The sequence below is a fragment of the Zonotrichia leucophrys genome, chromosome 9 (assembly GCF_028769735.1).
Source record: "Zonotrichia leucophrys gambelii isolate GWCS_2022_RI chromosome 9, RI_Zleu_2.0, whole genome shotgun sequence".
In the NCBI taxonomy this organism is placed as follows: Eukaryota; Metazoa; Chordata; class Aves; order Passeriformes; family Passerellidae; genus Zonotrichia; species Zonotrichia leucophrys.
Window position 1 is genome coordinate 17,412,488 of NC_088179.1, and position 20,606 is coordinate 17,433,093.

The 20,606-nt window shown below is 43.1% G+C and overlaps 2 protein-coding genes across 10 annotated transcripts in view; one reads left to right on the forward strand and one right to left on the reverse strand.

Annotated features, from left to right (window-relative positions):
- Nucleotides 1-20,606, forward strand: part of MCF2L2 (MCF.2 cell line derived transforming sequence-like 2) — a 151,118-nt gene that overhangs the window by 74,610 nt on the left and 55,902 nt on the right. The gene's annotated exons all lie outside the window — the stretch shown is intronic.
- B3GNT5 (UDP-GlcNAc:betaGal beta-1,3-N-acetylglucosaminyltransferase 5) lies at nt 396-19,109 on the reverse strand. 4 transcript variants are annotated; one of them, XR_010441370.1, is made up of 3 exons: nt 18,972-19,109; nt 3,313-4,881; nt 396-501 (listed from the first exon to the last, which is right to left on the reverse strand). XR_010441370.1 is itself a non-coding variant. In XM_064720932.1 (2 exons), exon 2 carries the CDS (start codon nt 4,539-4,541, stop codon nt 3,405-3,407), a length of 1,137 nt encoding a protein of 378 aa, XP_064577002.1. In that variant the 5' UTR covers nt 4,542-4,881; nt 18,972-19,109; the 3' UTR covers nt 1,062-3,404. The 4 variants fall into 4 exon arrangements, 2 of the variants coding, with proteins under 2 accessions (XP_064577002.1, XP_064577003.1); XR_010441371.1 differs by having other exon boundaries at nt 404-501; nt 3,333-4,881; XM_064720932.1 differs by lacking the exon at nt 396-501 and having other exon boundaries at nt 1,062-4,881.

Sequence of the window (20,606 nt, forward strand, 5' to 3'; positions counted from 1 at the left end):
TGCAAAAGCTTGAGAAAAAGATTATTAACAATGCATTCTAAAGCACCAGATACTTAAATTACTTACTTCAACAAAAAGTATCAAGCAAACCCAATTTTAGCTGAACTGCAGTTTCTAGGCCAAAGGGAACAATTAAAAAAAAAAACCCAGAAAACAAAAAACCCACAAGAAAACCCCCCTGCAAGAAGCCAAATGCCACAATCCTGACTTCATTTCCTTTGTTCTCTTCTTCACTATCATTTAGATAATTTGTGCTTTAGTTATGCCCCTGTCTTGTACACTGGAGTTACCTGATGCGAATGACTCCATTTGTAAAAACTCTAACTTGATACATTATGTCAGACAAATTGGAGAGACAGACAAATCATAATTATCTGAATTTAATTATACCCTATGAAAATACCATGTCTGGTCCCCAGACCATCAGCTACTTTTCCAAAGGTGCAAAGTATGATCTGAAATCTTGTGTAGACAGATACACATCTCCAGGGGAACGGCTGCCTGAAGAGAACATAGAAATTATAACATTAACAACAGGTACAGCTTCTAATACCTGGCAATTTTATACAGCTTTAGACCTAGAAGCTTGGTAAACAAATTTGTGAGCTCTCTCCTTTCTTGGGAACACCAATTTTGCTTTTTGCACACATCAGGGGGTGGGGAAAGAGGAGCAGTTTGAAGTCTCTTCTAAAAGGGAATTCAGAACAACACTTAAAAAAGTATCAGAACTGATCCAATCAGTTACAAAGAATGCAACAAGATATATTTATCTTTTCTGTATTCTTAGGTTTTTTTAAAAGAAATAAGTCTGTTTATTCAAAACAAATTTTACAAAACAACTGTCTTTCTGTGGTACAGAGCAAAGTTTAAGAATAAATATTGAATACTTTGTATAAAAATTAGTAATATCAAAGGGAAACTGATGCAAACCAAACAAACAGATAAAAAAATAGCATTAAATATGCTGTGCAACAATGTCAAACTCTTAATGAGGAGTGACCATTCAGGCTGATACAGTTTTATTTGAAGTAAAACCTATCAGCCCTGCATTGGAGCACTGAGACTATTGTTAAAAAAGATTCCTGATGGAAGTGTACAAATCTTCATTTGTGTCTAGAACCAGAAAATATGAAGTTTTCTATGTCTCTTCTACTTTTTGAAAGGAGTGCCTTCATGCTTTCCTTTTATTCAACAAGCAACTTCTTTTCACTGCAGCAAAAGAAAATGCATACTACAAACATCAAGGCCCTTTTAAGATTAAGAAACAATCCTAACAAAGCTCAAACCAACTGTAAAACAAAGTATTTCAATGGTCTAAATGGTGATTTTCAGATAATGGCAAATACATTTAAGCAGCGTTTTAGATGTTAGCTAGTTAAAGCTACTTAAAGATTACCTTACTTTTGCATGTACGAGTGAAAACAAATCCCAACACGTAGATATGCTGGAAGACTGTAGTCTTACTAGCACATTTTGCTTGCATACTGCATATGCAGACCCTCTTTCCCTTCAGTGAACAGGGTGGCTTTTCTAGCAGTGCAGTTTTGCTGTGAAGCTTTGTTGATTTAAATGGCTCACAAGAAGTCAGAAATCTGATGAAGCAGCTTTCCTTCAATATACAATACTTTCTCTTTATGTGCATTTATTTTCTCTGTATGCAACAGGTTATAAAGATCTACATCCCCAGTACTATTATCCATTTGTTTAGGCAAGAAAGGAATTGGATTTGTTCCTTCTGAAGTATAGCTGTTATACTTGTCAGTTGTTCTGACACTGATAAATGATTTCTTTGTCAGCTCTTTATATGCCCCACATTTGGGACCAGTTAGGAACCTTATTATCTTCCTTCTGCAAAACCAGTGATAGAAAATTACATGTTTGACTTGGCTCCAGTAACTACCTACCCTCCATCTGAACAGCTTAGAGGGCAGTCAGCAAGCTCACTCCTGGCTTCTGTCTGCACTGACAGATGCCATTATCCATTCAAACCAGAAAACCTGCAGCACAGCTCCAAGAGCAGTAGCAGTTAGCTACACCAAGTTTACTACTCACAGCTTCAAACTAGCAAGTCCTGTACAGCTGCCACAGGTTTGGCAATTAGCAGCTAAAATATCTGTCCTGAGAGTCTGTGGAAGCACCATGACTGAGCTGTGCAAGGACTGCAGGCAGCCTGCAGCTCTGGTTCTCTGCAGTATCTGTGTGGCACCACAGGACAACTCATAAGGGCTGCAGTTTGCACATCACTTGGCTCTCTTTTGGCTTACAAAGCACAGGCATTTTGTTCCTTTGCAAGTGATATTAATGTTGAGACATATTCAAGGTACAGGAGTTTATGGACACCAACAACCCTGAAATTTTAAAGACAATTTTGACTTCAGAAGAAATATTTTAGTTGTTATGATTTGTGTACTGAGTTTGTGTGAATCACCATGTCCCTATCCCTTCAATGCAAAGTCAAAGTTTGTACAGAAAATATCCTCCGTCTCTGTTACTACAAGCATGAAATTTTGGTTTTTTTAAGGCTTTACCTAGCTCTAAGTAACATTCCCAGGGACATTTCACTTCTAGAATACAGGAAAACAGAAGCATTATTAGAAGAAAACTAACAACTTATTTGCTTATAAAGATTGGACTTTTTAAACGTGCTGATTCAATCTTTGGAAGACAGAGAACTATTAGCCCAACCAGTCACATGAGTGGTATTTGGTTTTTTATAGCTTCAGGTTCTAAAGGAGGTTCCTTTGTTATTTAACCACCAAGTCAGAGGGCATCCAAATACTGTTTCCCTATTTCAAAGATTTAGGCAGCTTTGAGTAAACAATTGTAGCAGGTCTTCACTTCTACCACTCACTATTTGTCAGCTGTGCAGGTCCAGACTGACTTTGTATGAAGCACTGAGAAATGGTGAATATTTGACACTACTTTAAACTACTGTGATAGTCTCATTCATCAAGTCAGAAGTTACACTTTCCTCATGCTTTGAAAGGTCTACTCCATTCTGATATAACAGGGGGTTTTTGCCACATGCCTTAGTTCACATAACTTTTATAAAAGCCATTAAGACTTACTGACAAGTTCAAAGAAACAGGTATTTTCAACAAGCATTTCAAAGTCTAGAAGTCAAGTCCATTATAGTTCACTTATAATCCAGACTTGCATCCCTTGAAGAGTGTAAAAGAACAGGCTACAATATAAAAAGTACAAATACAACAGGAGAGCTATTCCAATAAGTCTCTGAACAGAATCTGGGACCCTGGGACCATCTTCTTCCTCTCCCTCTGCCCACCCCAAGTATTCACGTGTAAATTTTACCTCTTTCCATGTTTACATACATTTTGGATAAACACCTAAAATGTTGTTGCTCTGTCTTGGCTCAGTGGATCTTCAATGCAGATATTCAAGTATTAAGAAAACGCAGCTGAACAAGGATACGTGTCCACATAGTACAGTTTACAGAGAAGCACAATATTGACCAGTCTGCAATAAATTTTACCCCAAATCCCTGAAGTAATCTCTTTAACTTTGGGATCTGTAGCCTGCTTCCAGAGCTGGCGAAGATCATCTACGTGTCCATGAGATGTCATCATCTTGTTATAAATGCAGGGATGATATGGAGCTTTTCCTTCCCCAGAAAAAAATACATGATATTGTGGTACAATTCCCACTTTATTGGCACAGAGACCCATGAAAACATCATCTATATAAAGACTTGTATTCAGAGTCAATGAAGCCTCATAGACTCTAGCTGCTACATCATTTGATATTACATATGCAGCTCCTGCTGTGTAGTCAGGGTAAGAGGGCCACTGGTACATTTCATATGGAACATAGTATTTGCTCCTCCTGTCTCTTATGGGAGGGGATCCGCGATGGACACGACCAATCCAGAGATCTTGAGCACCCATTTGCGTGAGGCTTTGGAGATAAGCAATGAGATTTGGCATATGGATAAATATGTCATCATCTGCAGACATAATGAACCTGGCATGAGGACAGTAGGCCTTCACCCAGCTAAACTGCAAAAGCAATTTAAGAGTGAGATTGTGAAAAGTATCCAAGAAGTCTTGCTGAATCAAATCCTGGTATTTCTGGTCTTCGAGCTCAAGTTCTCTTTGCTGCCGTGTTTTCTGCTCATGGTGTGTCGGGCGTCCTAAAGCAAAAAGGGTTTTAATGTTGGCATTAAGTTGAGAACGAACATACTTCTCATCACCCCAAGTTTGTCTGATTGCATCCCTTCGGTAACGGTTTTCAGGAGAAGACTTCACAAACAGTAGGAGAAGGACATCCTGCTGCTGACATTTCTCTCTGTGGTTGATCAAGTACTGGTAGCTTGATACCCTGTTCAGGTTATCCCTGCTGATAGACAGGCTGTCATTCACAAAATGGTAGCTATTTATGAGGTATCTGTAGGAATAGGACTTCATATGGCTCACAATTTGATTATCAAACGGTATCCAAAAAATCATGAGACACAGTATGAAGCAAGTGGCACATAGCTGCAAAAAATGGCATTTTCTGACTCTCCTGGGACTAACAAACATTCTGATGCAGTTTTTATAATCCTTATTCTTGTTCAGGATCAGTGTTTTTACAGTGCCTGTGTTTTACTTTAAGAGCACAGTGTCACCCTTCAAGACCAGTGTCCCTTGTAAGGCATGATGTCTTTCATTCGGTATCCTTGTGAAGACAGCTTTGTTCACAGACTTCACAAGTCATCTTTCTCAAAATACGTTTTTCTTTGATTGAAAGAACACTGGCATTTTTGAAAGAAGAGACTTGCAGATGAGTATTTTCCCTTTGGGGCATCTTGAAGCAAACACTCCAGCTCTAGTCCGAACTTCTAGTGTTTCTTTCCTTCATGAAGATGAACACCTGCCAATTCTGAAGGGGAAGAGGAGAAAAGTTTAAGTGAGCTGTTGTTAACACATTATGTTTTAGGTTTGGTCATGGAAATGAGCTGACTTCTCAGTCACTGCCCATCACTACATACACACGTCTGTCCCACTCCTCAAAATAACAAAAAAAGAGCCGACTGGCAGTGAGTCAGAGGCGGTCAGCGCTCGGAGCAAGCTTGTGGAGGCCAGTGAGAGATGAGACTGACACAGAAACCTCTTTCTTAGAAACCCCCAGTATCGTTAACCGGCAGATGACAATCTATTAAAATTCCTTTAGGCCCGGAGAGCGCCGAGCGCTACAAACGGCCGGGTTTACAAATTGTCTTTTGGGCCGGTATTGCTGAGCCCGGAGCCGGGCGGAGCCTGCGACTGCTCCCGGCCAGCGAGGGCCGGGCCAGCGCTCGGGGTCCCGCCCGGCCGCGCTCCGTGTCCCCGCCCCGCCACCCCCTTGTTCGCACCGCTCCTTCCCCATCAGCCCTGGGGGCGCCGCGATGGCCTCGTCCGCAACGCGGTGCCCGCCAAGCCCCGGGCCGGCCCCGCCGTTCCGCCCGACCCCGCCGGCCTGAGGGGAGCGGCCGTTGGGCCCAACGGCTGAGGGGCGCGAGGCGCCGCCAGCCCGCGGCGGCCGTTAGCGCCAGGGCCCTGAGGGCACCCGGGCTGGGCGGGACGGACACATGGACACATGGACTCTGCATGTGTGCCCGCACCTTCGGGCACCCGAGCTAGGGGGACACACAGACTGACACACAGACACAGTATGTGTGCCCGCACCCGAGCTACTTGGGACACACGGACTGACACACAGATACACAGACACATGGGCTCTTCCCAGCCCGCACCTTCGGGCACCCGAGTTACCGGGACACACGGACAGACACACAGACTCACTGGCTCTCCCGTTAGGCACCCCCGCCACAGGTACACCTCTCGACACCACTCACAGCGCTACTGTCTCTGCTACCGGCCAGGGTTTAAGTGAAGAATCCAAAGCATAAAAAGCCACCCAAGTTCAGCCTTCTTACCCTGCACATTAAAATTTGTTTCTTGTAGCCAGAGTTGTCTCTGCTGTATAATAAACAAGAGCAGCCTGAAGTAGCAACTACTTGTTAATCTCATAAAAAGCCAAAAATAGTGTTCAAGCAAGAAGTGTAGGACTAGCACCATAAGGAATGATATCCCACGAACTAAGCACTTGTTGCATGGAAACAACCCCAGAAGCAAAAGAACACAAGCTATCACTTTCAAGTCAGAAGTTATGTGCAACACAAATATTTTGAGACTGTTTTAGCCATCTGAAGTCTTGCAACCAGAATAGCATGATGAGAACACAACAGAGTATACAGTGATAAGAATACCTGGGCCAATTTTGTGGTGCTCCAAGAAGGGGACCAGCTGCTCAAAATGGAAACCATGCATTGGTGTACCCGACGATTGCAGATTGTAATGCATAACAGAAAAGCTGTATGGGCAGTTTGGTGAATAAAAGTCAGTCAGCGCTTTTTATAGTATCAGTTTAAACCCTTTTTATTTTGGAAACATGAAGTTAAACAATGCACCTCAGAGTTATAAACTCAGCAACTTTACAATAGAACACTATTGCAAAGCTTACTCCTGTTTCAGATGAAGCGTAGGGATGCAGACAAGCTGGAGTGTTATAGAAATCCCAACTTTTGGTGGTTCCTTTTGAAGGAGTAGGTTTGAAGCTACCAGGGAGTCAGGTTGTTCACTGTCATCATGACAAATCTTAAAGCAGAGGACTGAAAGCAAAGGGAGCACAAGGCAATCTATTTAACCACCTGAAGTAAAATTTACATTGATAAACATAGGGATACTCATCACCAAATAAAACTTTTTTAGATTACACTTGGATAAGAAGTTTGGGAAACCGTCTGCAATCGCCAAAGCCATCTGGTAAAAGGAGACAACAGTCAACACCACAGATAAAAAGGACATGGGCACTGCCAGCTAGCAATGAAACTAACCTACATGACAGTTATTCCCCACTAAGGAAAAAACCAGTCTCCAGAAAAAACCAAAACCACCAACAACACTCAAACCAAACCCACACACCCACCAAAAAATCCACCACAAAACACATCATGGAAATAGCTTTAAATATGGAGCAGGTAGCAAGGGACAAGAGGCATGCGTAGACTCAGTTTTCTGCTCCCTAGCACCCTTTCCTGAAGTCAGGGATGCTGGAAAGAGAACATAAACTTTTCCTATGAGGAAAAAAAAAAGCCATAAAATTAGGTGGCTAACGGCTGAAACAGTCTGGTTGTCATTTCCTTGTTCTAGTTCAGTGGAATTAGATGAACCATTAGTACACAAATTTGTTCAGAATTCTCCTCAGAAAAATACCTCTCAGGTAAACTTTAAAATGCAACTATAGATGTGCAATACTGATGAAATTTAAGAAGATCTATACCCACTTGCCCATCTCCCTCTAAAAAAGCATGGAGATGTGCACTGAAGGTACAAATGCACAAATAGAGTCTCTTTGATTGTCAAAAATTTTTATAGTCCATTTACAAGACCCAGCCTTTGGACTTAAGTCATGTTGTCCTTCCCTTAACTGGAAAATAGGTTGAGACACTACAGGTGCTATTTGCTGCTATTCAAATTTCATCATTCCAGGAAAAGAAAGCAATCAACTCATCAATGAGTTCTCCCTAGCAAGAGGAAACACCATGGAACAGAGATAAAACTGTGCTTGACAGTCATTTTTCTGACCATAATTAAGATGTTTTTCCTCTTGTGCATTTTCTTGCTTGTGGTTTGAAAGCTGTTAGGTCCACTCTAACACTGGAGAAAGATTGTAAGAACCAGGGATCCATAAACAGTTCCTGTAACTGCCTTTCTTTCTGGCAGATTTAAGATTAGAACTGCCTGTGGTATTTCCCCCAGCTGCAAGAGCTGCAGGCTTTTGCTATCCTGTAGCAGTCCAGTCTTTGCTAAAGGAGTTTGTTATTTAACTTTTCAATACTTCCACAGGCATGACTCATTGTAGCAACTGTTCACTGTTCTGTGTTTTGCGTCTGGAGTATATTCTATGGTGAAAGAGGAGCTGGCATAATTTGACTTGCAAACTCAATAGTTTGTAGAGTGACCACTATGGAAAAGCAAATCCTTAGGGACCTACTTTGACTTTTGAAAAAAGTCAGTGTGAAATTTATTTCAGGATAGAAGTAGAACAGTTTTGGAATGTCAGCTAAGGAGAGACAGACAAGACACATCCTAAGGACACCCTAGACATGAGACACCAGAGGCACAGACCCTCATGGGAAGAACCACGAAGAGACAATGTTTACACAAAGACACCCAACGTGGAGATTTTTTTCCAACTAACACCACCCTGATAAAAACCAAAACCCATGAGACCAACTAAGACTGCCCAGAGAGAACATCTCAAAACTCTCAGCTACAAATTTTTTTATGTGGTACCATATGCAAGCTGGGCTTCAATACACCACATCCTGGCATGACATGCATTTTAGGACAAAGATCATAATGTATAGTTATTTTTCACTCTTCCCACCTAGAACAGAAGGGTATTCAGGTCACAAGTGGCTTTGCCAGGATATACCAGGAAACACTCTTCTAACTAGAACCATTTTTTACAATCAGCTTGTAACAACTGGCCCTTTCATATCAGCAACTCTTGGTTAAAATTCAGAAGACCTCAACTGTTACCTAGTTCCAAACAGAATTAATCTGAAGAGCTGCTGCTTTCTATGTCCATGTTTTGTCCTTGGCTTTTGGAGACAGCCTCACAGTTAACTCTGCCCTCTCATCCTTACCACACCAACTTTCCACAGCTTGCAACAGCTCTGGAGTTTATATAGTTGCTCAATAATCCAAATTCAGCTCCTCCCATCCTCTTACCCTGCAAAAGCAACCTGCTGAATCCCTGAAGGAAATATCAGAAAGTGGCTAATTGAGGTCAGGCTGTGCCTAACCTAAGTGCGCAATAGGACTCAAGGGTTTTCTTTTGTAGAACCAGATGTAACTTTGTATCTAATGCTTTCAGTCTTTGCAATTCTAAGGCTACTGCCAGGCTCTGGTACCACAGAAACTTTGAAGCCCTAGGACTGGCTTTTGCTTTAAGGTCAGGATAGTTCTGTCACACGAGCTACTCCATATCAGCTTGTTTGACATTGGAGTGGGTGCCCAGGTTAGAAGGCACATTGTAGAGATGTGTTTCAGCTCCTGTTTCAGCTGCACTCCATCCTGCTTGCTCCATCCTGATGTGAGATGTGACATGAGAGGTCCTCTAAGCTGCAACTCCACTTCTACAGCACTAAAGGAATGTGCCCAGCCACAGAGGTGACAGAGGCAGATATGTTGCAGTTAAAGCTGCATGGGCCAAGATTATCACTGCCTGGCTTTAAATGTAGAGAGGTGTGTCAAGCCTGAAAAGAGTGTGTTGAATTTTCTTGAAACTTTCAAAATCTGTTCAGAAAGGAGCTATGTTATGTTTCAGAGTTTTATTTGTGAAGTAGAATTCAAAACCTTTTTTGCTGTGTTTGAAGCAATTTAAACAGTTATAATTCCTGTAAAATTGAACTCTCCCATCTCTAGTATTGATTATGTACTGTTTACAGCCGAAGTCCAAAGGAAATCTAGTCACATTCACTCATCAAATAAGCCACAAAAACACAAGTTTATCAAGATTTTTCATTATGATTGAGTAATTGAAGATGATGAAAGTACGTGTCTTAAGTTAATGGGGGCAAAGCCTGAATGGACTTTGCTGCTTACAGCTTTAGCTACAAGATTATGTAACCCAGGTTCCTCTGATGGTTTTTCTGTTGCTGACATGTCTTCACAAGTCATGTTATCTGTCATCTCTTCCCAGGCCTATCCTATGTCCTCCTCCTTCACTTCCCATTTTTAAAAACTTCTTCTATATTAAGCATTTATATATTAATCTTCAGGTTCTTCTTTTATGTGAGCTGTGCCACAAAATGAAGAACAGTTCCTGGCACTTCTGGGACTTCCTGCCATAGTGACAGATGGTCACATTAGGGAAAAAAGATCCAGTAAGTTGCTTAGCTAAGGCTGCCTTCCTACATGGTTTGCAAGCACCAAGATGAAAAGTCACAAACAGCCTGCAAAGAAAATAATTTCAAAAATGTAAAGACTTCCCCTGTTACACCTTGTTCTGTGCAAATCGCTGAGAAATGGAAGCCAATTCAGACAAGTATTTAGGAAAACCTGGTCACAATGGCAATGGAATTAACATCAAAAAAAACCAGTCCTGTGCTCCAAAGATCTGTGAAAAGTTTAGGATCAGGTCCCAGATGTTGCATCAATAAGGAACATAATGCAGCAATGACTGACGGTAGCTTTGCAAATTTTGTTTCAAGAACATATAATCCATCTTCTGTAACTTCCAATGCAGGCTTCACCTGCAAGCTCTTGAGTTTGCCTGCAGCTCCTACTCAGGGTACAGTTTCCTGGGATGGTACAGCAGCATTCTTACATGCTCCTTGTGTATGTGTTGAGGACTTCTCAGGTTGAACAGACACCTGACTTTCCATGAAGGCAAACATCCAACACTTTCCAAAACACAAACTCCTTAAATGATCCTGAAATTGCTCGGTCAAGAGGAATCCCCTTATTTAAAACAATGGGCATTGAAGCACAGCACTTTGTCCAGGGAAGTTCTGTATCAGAATAACTACAACACTACCTAGAAAAATGAGCTTTTGAAGCTGTGCCCAATTGCTGATTCTCACTGATGGCTAAAATTTGCAATGGCTGAGCAATGTTGGCAGAGAAATTAAAAGGATGGCAAAGCTTTAGATGGCAATTGAGTAAAGCAGTTCAATTCCTTCAGGGCTGGAAGGAGAAACAGGTTGTAAATGCTCAGCACTGCCAGGAAGCAGCTAATTGCCAATAGAGATTTCATTTCTACAGAGGTTTTGCACTTACTGTAACTATTGGGTGGAAAAAAAGAGAATTATTTCTTCTAATTTTCCACTATTGAGTGAAAAAAGAGAAATGATTTCCCCTAAAATGAGTTGAAACTTCCCAGCTGCTACAAGCCAATGTAAATGGAGACATCTGCCAGAAATGACAGATTTGCCTTCTTAAATGGCCTTTATCAAGATCAGTTGTCCAAAACAGCCACTATGGAGATGGCAGGAGAGGAGCAGGACCACATCTTTCAAGCATCAGTCTACATTAGCCTGCAGTTCTCAGTTGTTTTAACCTCCCATATCCACTGCAGACTCTTCCCCATAGAAGCTAGAAAGAAGGACAGCATTTTCCAGAATGAGTCTCCAAAACATGAGTCATTTAGTTCAAGGGATTTTGCATAAAATGCACAAGCACCAACATGAATTTTTTTGCTTGACATGCAGCAGATGAGGTAAAAAAAGCCTGTTCTTTCACTGACAGTAAGGATAATATTCTGAAGTTTCTCTCTGTCAGTGACATGACTGAGGCCACATGTCCTCATGTTCTGAGAGGAGGGACTAAGTTAAGCACTCAACTTCCACACAGTCAAGTCAGAACTCTTGAGACTCAGCTACAAAGGGTGTAGTGGCACCTATTTCACAACCCACCACATCTGTTTTGCCAGCAGTGAGCTCTAATGATGCACTGAGCAGCAGTCTGAATTTAAGTAAGTTCACTTTCACAGTGCCAAAATTTAAAGACATGACTCTGGCACACATTCCTTTCTACTCCCATGCACCAAGAGAAAGAGGTAGCAAAGGGGTAGAGCACACTAACTGCAGCTGTTAATGTTACCCCATTACTATAGCCTCTGGAGAGTCACCTCCCTCTCCATCTAACAGTAGATAATTTCTGTTCATATTTGGAATCATATCTGGAAGCTTCTGTGGTGGTTGAATGAATTTTCTAGTGATTATAATATCACTTACTCCCAGGATATTATAAACACAGCTTGCCTGCAAAAGTGGGCAAGGACTGCAAGAGGCATTACAAAGGGCTCACCACTACTTTCTATCCCACACCAGTGTATCCACCTCTTTACAAAAGTGGATTGCAGACAATCTTGCAAGGACATCCCATTAAACATGGCACGCTTTGAGCTGAACATTGAAGAAAACTATTTTCCCCATACTAGAGAAAGTAATTGTGAAATATCAAGCAGTTAAGGGTCCGGTATAAAACTCAACACCGGAAGATAATAAATTAAAAATTCCCTAGTTAGGCATGAATACTGAATGTCCCTGTTTCATAGCATGTTTCAGTTGAAGACCTGCAAAGTCAGGGCTCCACCTAATCAATAATTTTTTCAGGTGCCTGTTTTAAGTAAGCCCATTCAAATATTTATTTGCAGTGTAGTTTAGAGATGTTATTTCCTGCCTATTTTCCCCACAAACCCAAGGTGATTTCTGTTCCAGTCTGCAGGAACAGAAGATCAAGCTGAACAACTATCTGAAGCAGACTTTTTCCACGCTAACTGGCAAACTAAAAGAGGAAGTCAAGTTTCAGACTGACACTTGAACTGTGAGACTAGTTCAAGCTGCATGTCTCAGAAACCTTTCTTTTGCCCAGTAAGAATACTTTAAAATAATGCAGTGACTCAGAAAGTGTGTGAAGGGCTTGTTTAAACCAAAGGCTAACACCATTGTACCATGGCCATTTTGTGCCAAATTATTGTGTTTTTCTCCTGTAGTTAGACCAGTGATGATAAAACATGTTGAAATTAAAAATGTCAAATATGCTGGTTAACTTGAAGGGTGTGGGAGCTGGTGGGTTTTCTTAGTGCTCTATTAGATTAATTCTGTTTTGCACTGAAGTTAGCACAGACCAGAGGTGAACTCTTGAGTCCACATAGCAGAACACCATCCCATCAAGACTTCCCAAATCATCTCAGCTGCTCTCTTAAGCATGGCTCATTCAACTCAGCTAAGTCTCTTGCTGACTTACCATCCAGGCACCATTTATGCACTATAGACAACTGAGCATGAGTCCTGCATCACTCTTTTCTGCTTCAAATCCTTCCCCAAACCTACAAGTAGAGCCCAGGGAGACAAATCTTCAGGTTTGCTTGTAACCTGCAAAGCACATCCACAAGAATTTGAGGAAGCTGGGTTGCAGAACACCAGTGCTCATTCCCATCCTAAGATCCTTTCAGTAGAATCAACTAAAAATTCTTCCATCAACCAGGAACATAGGTGGTTGTCAGGGAGGTATCCAGGTCTGCAGTTTCAAGGCCATGTTTTCTCCACCACATGCACACATCCAGCAAGCACAAAGTCCAACACTACACTGAATTCACCATGCACTTATGCATACAGGTCTGGTAATTTAAACTATAGGATCAGCCTAGAAAGGAAGCTGCTCTGTGGAGAAAAGCAATATTTCTATCAACATCTAAGGATGCACGTGCATATAAAATTAATTATAAAATATGAGCTTTCTGATTAATGAGAATGAGAAAAAGAACCTCTTTAAGATGACCCCTAATGGCTCATTCCCTCCCATGAATGCAGTGGAGCTGCCACTACCACAACACTTCAGAGGCCTCCTCTTGAGATCACCAAGAGCAAATATTGCCCAAGCCACTCCATCTTTCTGTACACCCACAGACGTACATGCACTTAAGAAGAGACAGTCATTGCCCACTGTTCTTTGGCTCTGAACAGAGCCTGCTCTTGTTCATCCTCACCCCCTCCCATTCACTGCTGTGCATAGCTACCACCAGCACTTAAGCAGAAAGAGAGAAATGCTGTATTCTGCTTGAGGCTGAGGGAAGAGGAAGGTTGTGAATGACCCTGTCTGCTTCTTGCATAATCCCATCTAGTGAGTTGTCTTCTTTCATTCATAGGAAATGCATCTATTTGAATCAAGCAATCAGCCTGTCCAATCACCATTTATTTCTTGTTCACCATTTGTACTGCAGTTATTTTCTTGAGAGATTAATTTTGGGGTAGCTCAGCAGTAATTTGATAAAACTGTGCAGATGCTGTGTAAATGTGAAGTTTATATATATTATACACACACACACACACACATATTTTCTATAAAAGCATGAAGTACCAGCCATTCAAGATATACTAGCAAAAGTTAAAGAACTTACATTTTTAACTACTTTAAAATTAAAGTTACACAAACAGCACCTTAAATTCAACTAAAGAGTCACTCTAACTTGAGGCAAATCATTATCTAGAAATAGGAGCACATCAGACTGTCAATTTCTCCTAAATTCCAGCCTTCAATTCTTAAAGCATTCACAGCATTTCACAGAGCAAAGAATAGCCCGAAATAGTTGTAGCATTGAAACTGAAGAAAGAGGCACGGGAGATAGTTTGAGTAACCAAGCTCCTAAACAAACAAGCACTATCCAAACCTGTAAGGTTCATGTTCTCCAATCTCTATTTGTATAAAAAATCCCACTTCTTGGGAAGGGGCTGTCAGTTAGGGGAGAAGGTTATGTAAGCAAAATTCGCTATTATAAGTGTACTTGAGGAGCTGGCCACCAAAAAAGACCAGAGAGTATAATGCTTCACCACTGATTTAACACTTCTATGACATCTGGATTCACCTATCCAGCTATCCTTTTCCATTAGTTCAGTGAAATGTTTCATTTCAATTATTTTGTATGGTTACATAAGTTTCAAGGTTCTCGTGTGGTTTGCACATTTTAAAGTTTTCAGGACAGTCGAATATTTCACATAACAAACTGATAGTTCTTTGAAAATTTAAAAACAGATTCAGTACTGAAGGCTTCTACATGCATATTCGGGGTGTCCATGATTGCCTCAAGCCAGCCAGAAAGACGAAAGCATTTCAGATTTTAGGATAATGTGGATCGAGAACCATCAGCGTATACAAAAGAGCTGCAGATTGGCTGGGATAATAGCGGTGCAAGGCTTTGTCTAAGCCTGTCTGCAAACGGGGTGGGATGAATTCCATTAGTCTTCTCCTACTTCTGTGGGAACTAAGGAGCATTTTGGCTTTTATACAGCCTCTTCTGCAATGCAACAAGGGCAGGGATTGAACAGGAGATACTTGCCTGCTCTTAGTTGTTATTAAATATGGGGAGCGGGATGAGCACAGGCTCATGGCAGAAAAGCAAAGCAAACCAAAGCACCCCTCCTTCCCCACCGCATGCACTTGGGAGGAACACAGAGCTGCAGCCGCTGAGGAACAGCATCCTGCAGTTCCAGATCACCACGGCTCAAGTGCCCTCCCTGAGAGCTGCTAACAAGCAGCCACAACAAACCACAAAACGGAGGGCTAACCAAAGAGTTCCTCAAGATGCAAGTCAGATAAGAAAAGCCAAACAAAGGAGCTGCTAAACATTCCTAGTGTGTTTAATAAGGAGTGAGATTTTTCCAACGTGACAGTCTTTGTAAATTAAATGAAGGAACTAGTGCATTTGCATTTAAGCAGAAGTGCTTGTCTCAGCTTAGGAGAAAGGGATAATAGATGACATTAGTCAATAACATCACGAGCCAATAAAAGAATATTTTTACATATATAAAAATGCATGTCTGTTATATATATGTGTGTATATACACATACACACTTCTCTGCAAGACTAATATAAGGCCAAGAATGTAACAAACTACCTACAGCACCTGCATACACACAGCATCTGATTAGGAGCTGCTGTGAGGACAGTTTAGTGGAACCGAGTCAAGTAGAAACTACAAATGCAATTCAATGAGAGAGAACCACATGGACCGCAGAAGAAAGCTACAAAGATGGGACCAGAGGCTTGCAAGGCAGGGATGGCTTAAGGATGACTTAAGAAGGAGAAGCAAAGATGTCACTAAAGAAGCCTGACCGTTCTAGAAAGTTGAACGTGGAGAACAATGCACTAGAAAGCCAGTATTTGTAGTTACCACAGGACTTTACTCAGGGCTAGCTGACAAAGCAGCTGGAACCTCAGCAAACAATTAGTCGTAGGTATGGTACCTTTGCCATGCTTATTACCCACTAGAAGGCTTCCTACTAAAAATGTAGTGACTAAATATGTTACTGGAAAGTCAGGAAAGTTACAGGGAAGAAAGCACTTTGTGTGAAAGCAGTTTTTGTGGTTTTAACAGTAAAACACATGGATTGCACAGTCTGGTGCACAGTGCAAAGTTAGACTAAGCATCCTTTAGTTAACTAAGTCAAGTAGCAGAAAGTTCATCCTTCCTGTTTCATATTCCTTACAAAAACACAGCTAATCGAGGGCTGAGGGCACAGAAAAAATCCTGCTTTCACTTCTGACCAACCTGACAAGAGGTGAGCCAGGCTGCTTTCCACAGGAATTTAAAGATTAGTTATTACTGAGGTCTGCTGAATAGTGAGATAGCCTCACTTGAGATGTGCACATCCTAGGAAGCTAAGGAAGGTATCTCACTAAACTCTGCAAGTGCCATGTGGAAGGAAGAGCTGATAGTGCAATGGCCATCCATCACAGTAGTGCAATGCTCATCCATCACCTTCTGGTTCCTCCCACCTCCTTCTGCCAGTCCCAATTCCCAGCCAGACCCACTGCAGTAACAGCAATGCAATGGGAGCTTTCCCAACAACAAAACCCCCTCAGTACTTCTGTACTTCTGGTAATCAACATCTTCGAGGTGGAGGATTACCTAGACAACTGCTCAGGCACAGAGGGATAAAACCATGGCAAAGGCAATGCTCAGTACATCCTGGATGCTGTAACGCTGTAGGTGCAGAGTGACACCAAACACATCAGCCACTGGCATTTCCAATGATAAGCCATGACTTGCAGGGTTTTCCACATGCTTCTCCCTAATCTGTAGGTGAATTACCATTCCAAGCATCAGTACTCACTCCTCCAGTTTGGCCAGATGTCAGAGAGATTGTCCCAACTGCTGCTTTGGGCAGCAGGAGCAACCAGTTTGTTTCTCAATAATTTGGGATCTCAGAGAAAGCAGAAAGTGATACAGTTTTGTTTCACTCAGTGGAAGACAACCACTGAGTGAATTTCTAAGCCAAAAAACAAGCAAACAATCTCCAAAATCCTTATCTGCAAAAAAAGCCCACATTTTTACTGCAATACTACATTTCTGCATATAATAGATGGTGGACTTCTATGAAACTAGTTCTGGGAAAAACAACCAGTAACTTCCATAATACCAGAGCAACACACAGCTCTATGTGACAGTCCAGACTTCGGAAGTACTGCTAGAATATTCCATAGCTGTTATCAACAGTGGCTGTCTCCTGCCCTATTCAACAAAAACCCCTTAGATTGCAGCTATTTTTCCTTTTAAAAAATAATCCGTTCCTTTTCTAGACCCTTTCCCTTTCACACTGCTAGAAGAAATGCAAGTACCGATGAGAATTGAGACAAGACAGCATCATACAAACCAGGGTTCAACAGCTGCCCTGGTAGTTTCAGCTCTGCTGCTAAGAAATCCTCAGGCATGAGCCTAGGTGGTTCCGAGTTGAGGATGCTGCAGCACGTACCGAGTTCTGCGCTGCCTTGCCGAGTCAAGATAGTTACAGGGCTTCTTATCATTGTCTTGCACTCCATGCAGTTGCTCACACCGGCATCTCCCATCTCGGGTACTTCCAAGATCTTGCGCAGAAGCAGTTAATGAAGCTACTGTCCCCCCAAGAGCTCAGGTGTTTTCAGTGCTCCCCGCAGGGCGGATGAGGCTCTGCGGTTCTCCCTTTCCTGGGGTCCCGCCACCCCAGCCCGCGGCTCTGCCCCGCGCCCGCCTCCCGGCTCGGCAACAAGGGCATCCCCAGCTCTCCCGAAACCTTTGGAACCCAGGAGAACGGAACATACCGGGAAAGTCGCGGGCTGGAGGACACCCCGCTGTCCCCCCAGGGGATTTCCCCGCTGGCTGTTGCCGCCTCCCGGCAGCCGCTCAGCCCCCAGCTCAGTGATGGAGATGCTCCCCACCGCGCCTTCCCCCGTCCCCCGGAGCGCCCGCGGAGCCCGGGAGCGGCCTGGGAGGGGCGGCAGGCCGGGAGCAGCTTCCAGCCATGCGGCTGCGGGCGCCCCTTCGGGGAAACAAAGGCGGGAACCGGCGGGCCCGTCCCCGCACACCCCCTGCCGCCAGCCTCCCCCCTCCCGAGCTCCGCAGCTTGGCCAATAGCACAGACAAAAAAAAGATACTTTTTTTCCCCAAGCTTTGCTTCGCGCAAACGCCCTTTTTGAAATCGTTCACTCTCCCTCTTTTCTCTAATGTGATTTCTCCTGCCGATTTTTCCTACGGGGTGCCCGAACACTGCTCGGGGTGGAGGCAGCTCCGTGCCCACGTTCCGCGCTCTGCAAGCGGGCGGCAGCCCCGGCGCTCTCGGGGGCGCGTCCCCGTGTTGCAACGCAGGGCTGCGCAGAGAAACTCCCAGCTGGATCTGCGAGTTTCTTGTGTGGGAACAGTGGAAGAAGAAAAAGAAAAAATACCTACACTTTTCCTGGAGAAAAAAAAAATAGTTTGGAGGAATAGGAAGCCGGGAGGGGCTGCTGGAACAAGGGGCGGGAGGAAACGGCGCGCCTTTGAATGGGTTGTTTCACCGCAATGCTCGAGCGACCGCGAGTTTTCCCTCCAAGGCTCAGGGCATGAGAAAGACCCTGAAAGGACCACAAAAAGCCTGAAAATTTTCTGGCTTTTTTTTTTTTTTTTTTTTTTAACATAATCGACTGCCAGACAATCAGAGGTTTGGGGGGAATCTGCTAAAAGTTACGTAGAACAGACATCAAAACTACACTGAAGTTTGGGTCTCGTTTATCACAGGAATTTGAAATCCCAAACCCCAACAAGACCCTTCTTTAGGACGGGAGAGGGGCAAGAGCCTACGGCGATAATGGATGCGGTCTGCACCGAAACCCTGCAAACAAAGCAGTTGGAAAACTCGTTTGTCCAAAGCAGGGAACCGCAATTCCTGAAACGCGGAGAAGTGAGACACCCTCCTCCCCAGAACAGACCAGCTCTTACAATCCCTGAAGCCAGGCAGAGAAGAGAAAAAATAGCATTTAGAAATCCGGAATATTTTCGCTACTTTTAATTACCCGACACTCGCTTTAGCCATCAGAGGAGCCAAGAGCCCGGCTGCTCCCAGTTCAGAAAGCGCGAGGGGCAGCGGGACGGCGCCCAGCAGAGATCCCCGCACCTCACCTACCGAAGGGGCCGCAGCGCTGCTTTCTTCTCCGCTGCCTTCCCCGGGCGGCAGGGACGGGCCGGGCCACGGCGCTCCCCGGCAGCAGACGGGCTCCGGGGCCCGGGAGCCACCGGCTCCGCCCCCTGCGCTGCGCTCCCCGCGCCGGGCCCGGGCTCCCGGCTCGGCTCGGCTCGGCTCGGCTCGGCTGTCCCGCTGCTCGCCAACACCGGGCCCGCCCGCGGCGCTGCTCCCCGGGAGCTGGCACGGTGACACCGCTCTGTGCGACCTGGGAAAACTCTGTCATGCGCTCACACTCACAGTGAGAAAAGTGATGTGCTAAAAGTTCTAAAGCACTTATGTCTTAAAAGTTTCTTAGGGGACGCCATGAAAGTTTAGCTAATTGCTCCTCTAGGTCTCCCAGGTGCCAAATAGCATCGTTTTGCTGCGTAGTTAGTGTGTAGGTCTGTCACAGTGGAACTTGTTTGTCTCACTTTGCTGTTGGGAATCTTCAGAGGAGTGAAAAGGAGCATGATTTAGGGTTTCTTTTTCTCTTCTACGTTCCCCGCAAATCTTGGTGACTTCCTTACACCAGCCTGAGGGAAATGCCTGATTCATTGAAAAACACCAATAGTGAGTCAGTCTCCATGGGCAGTAGGACTGGGACAGAAGTATTTAAAAAACAAACCAAAGTGCTATGAACGTGCCTCCATTGAATACACTTTTGCCAAACTTTTGTAAAGAGAAAAACTGGGTTAAAAATGGCATTCAGATTTACTTGAAAAGCCACTCCAATGCTGTACCTTGTGTAATTTTATAGAATCACAGAATCATAGATTTCTCACTGTCTATAAATATCAAACACAAACCCATTGTGTATCTCCAATTCTTTCACATGACTGTGATTGATCTGAATCATTCCTGATCTCATCATTGACTTCACAGAAATTTAACTATTGCATATCATGACAATTAGGGTCTGTTTGTCGCTTTGCAACCATAAATCTGACAACATCTTTGTGAGGCAAGGAATTGTTTTCTTTTCACACAAAAGAGAGAAAATAGAGATAGGAGTACTGTTGTCAAGGTCACACAGCAAAAGCAGAGCAAGGGTAAAACCTGAGCAGCTGATGATCCTGTGGAAGGATGTGTTGTTTTGCAATACAGGTTTTGCTTGGGAAGCTTCAAGGCCTAAGGAGTTTTTCACTTGATCTCTCCTTTCTTCTGTTGTGTGTCTTAGTATGACTAAATACTTTATAGCAGCCTTCCCAGACTTTTCTTTGTCTGTTCGATTCTGGAGTAAGATGAAATATAATTCTGTGCAATCTACAGTTCACCTTAGAAGGAAAAGTTTGTAGGTCATTGTGGAGATTTGACATGTTTTCTGAGCAGTGTTTAAATAACAATAGAAATAACTTTATAAACAAAGCATCATTTACTTTTCTTACCAAAATGGTAATTGGATAATTGTTGATTCCTTCCCTAGTTCACAAACGTGATGGGGTTGGTTTTTTTTTTGTTTTTTTTGTTTTCCATACATTATTCTTCTTTGTTACTTTTAAGTGTCATTTCTGCATTATCTGTGTCTGGATAATGCAGCTTCCAGAAAATATAGCTTCAATGAGCCACATTCTCAAAATCAAGAGATAATTTTAAAAT

Excerpts from the sequence above, each read along its gene's own strand:
- B3GNT5 (XM_064720932.1), bottom strand. The coding sequence starts at position 4,541 with ATGTTTGTTAGTCCCAGGAGAGTCAGAAAATGCCATTTTTTGCAGCTA.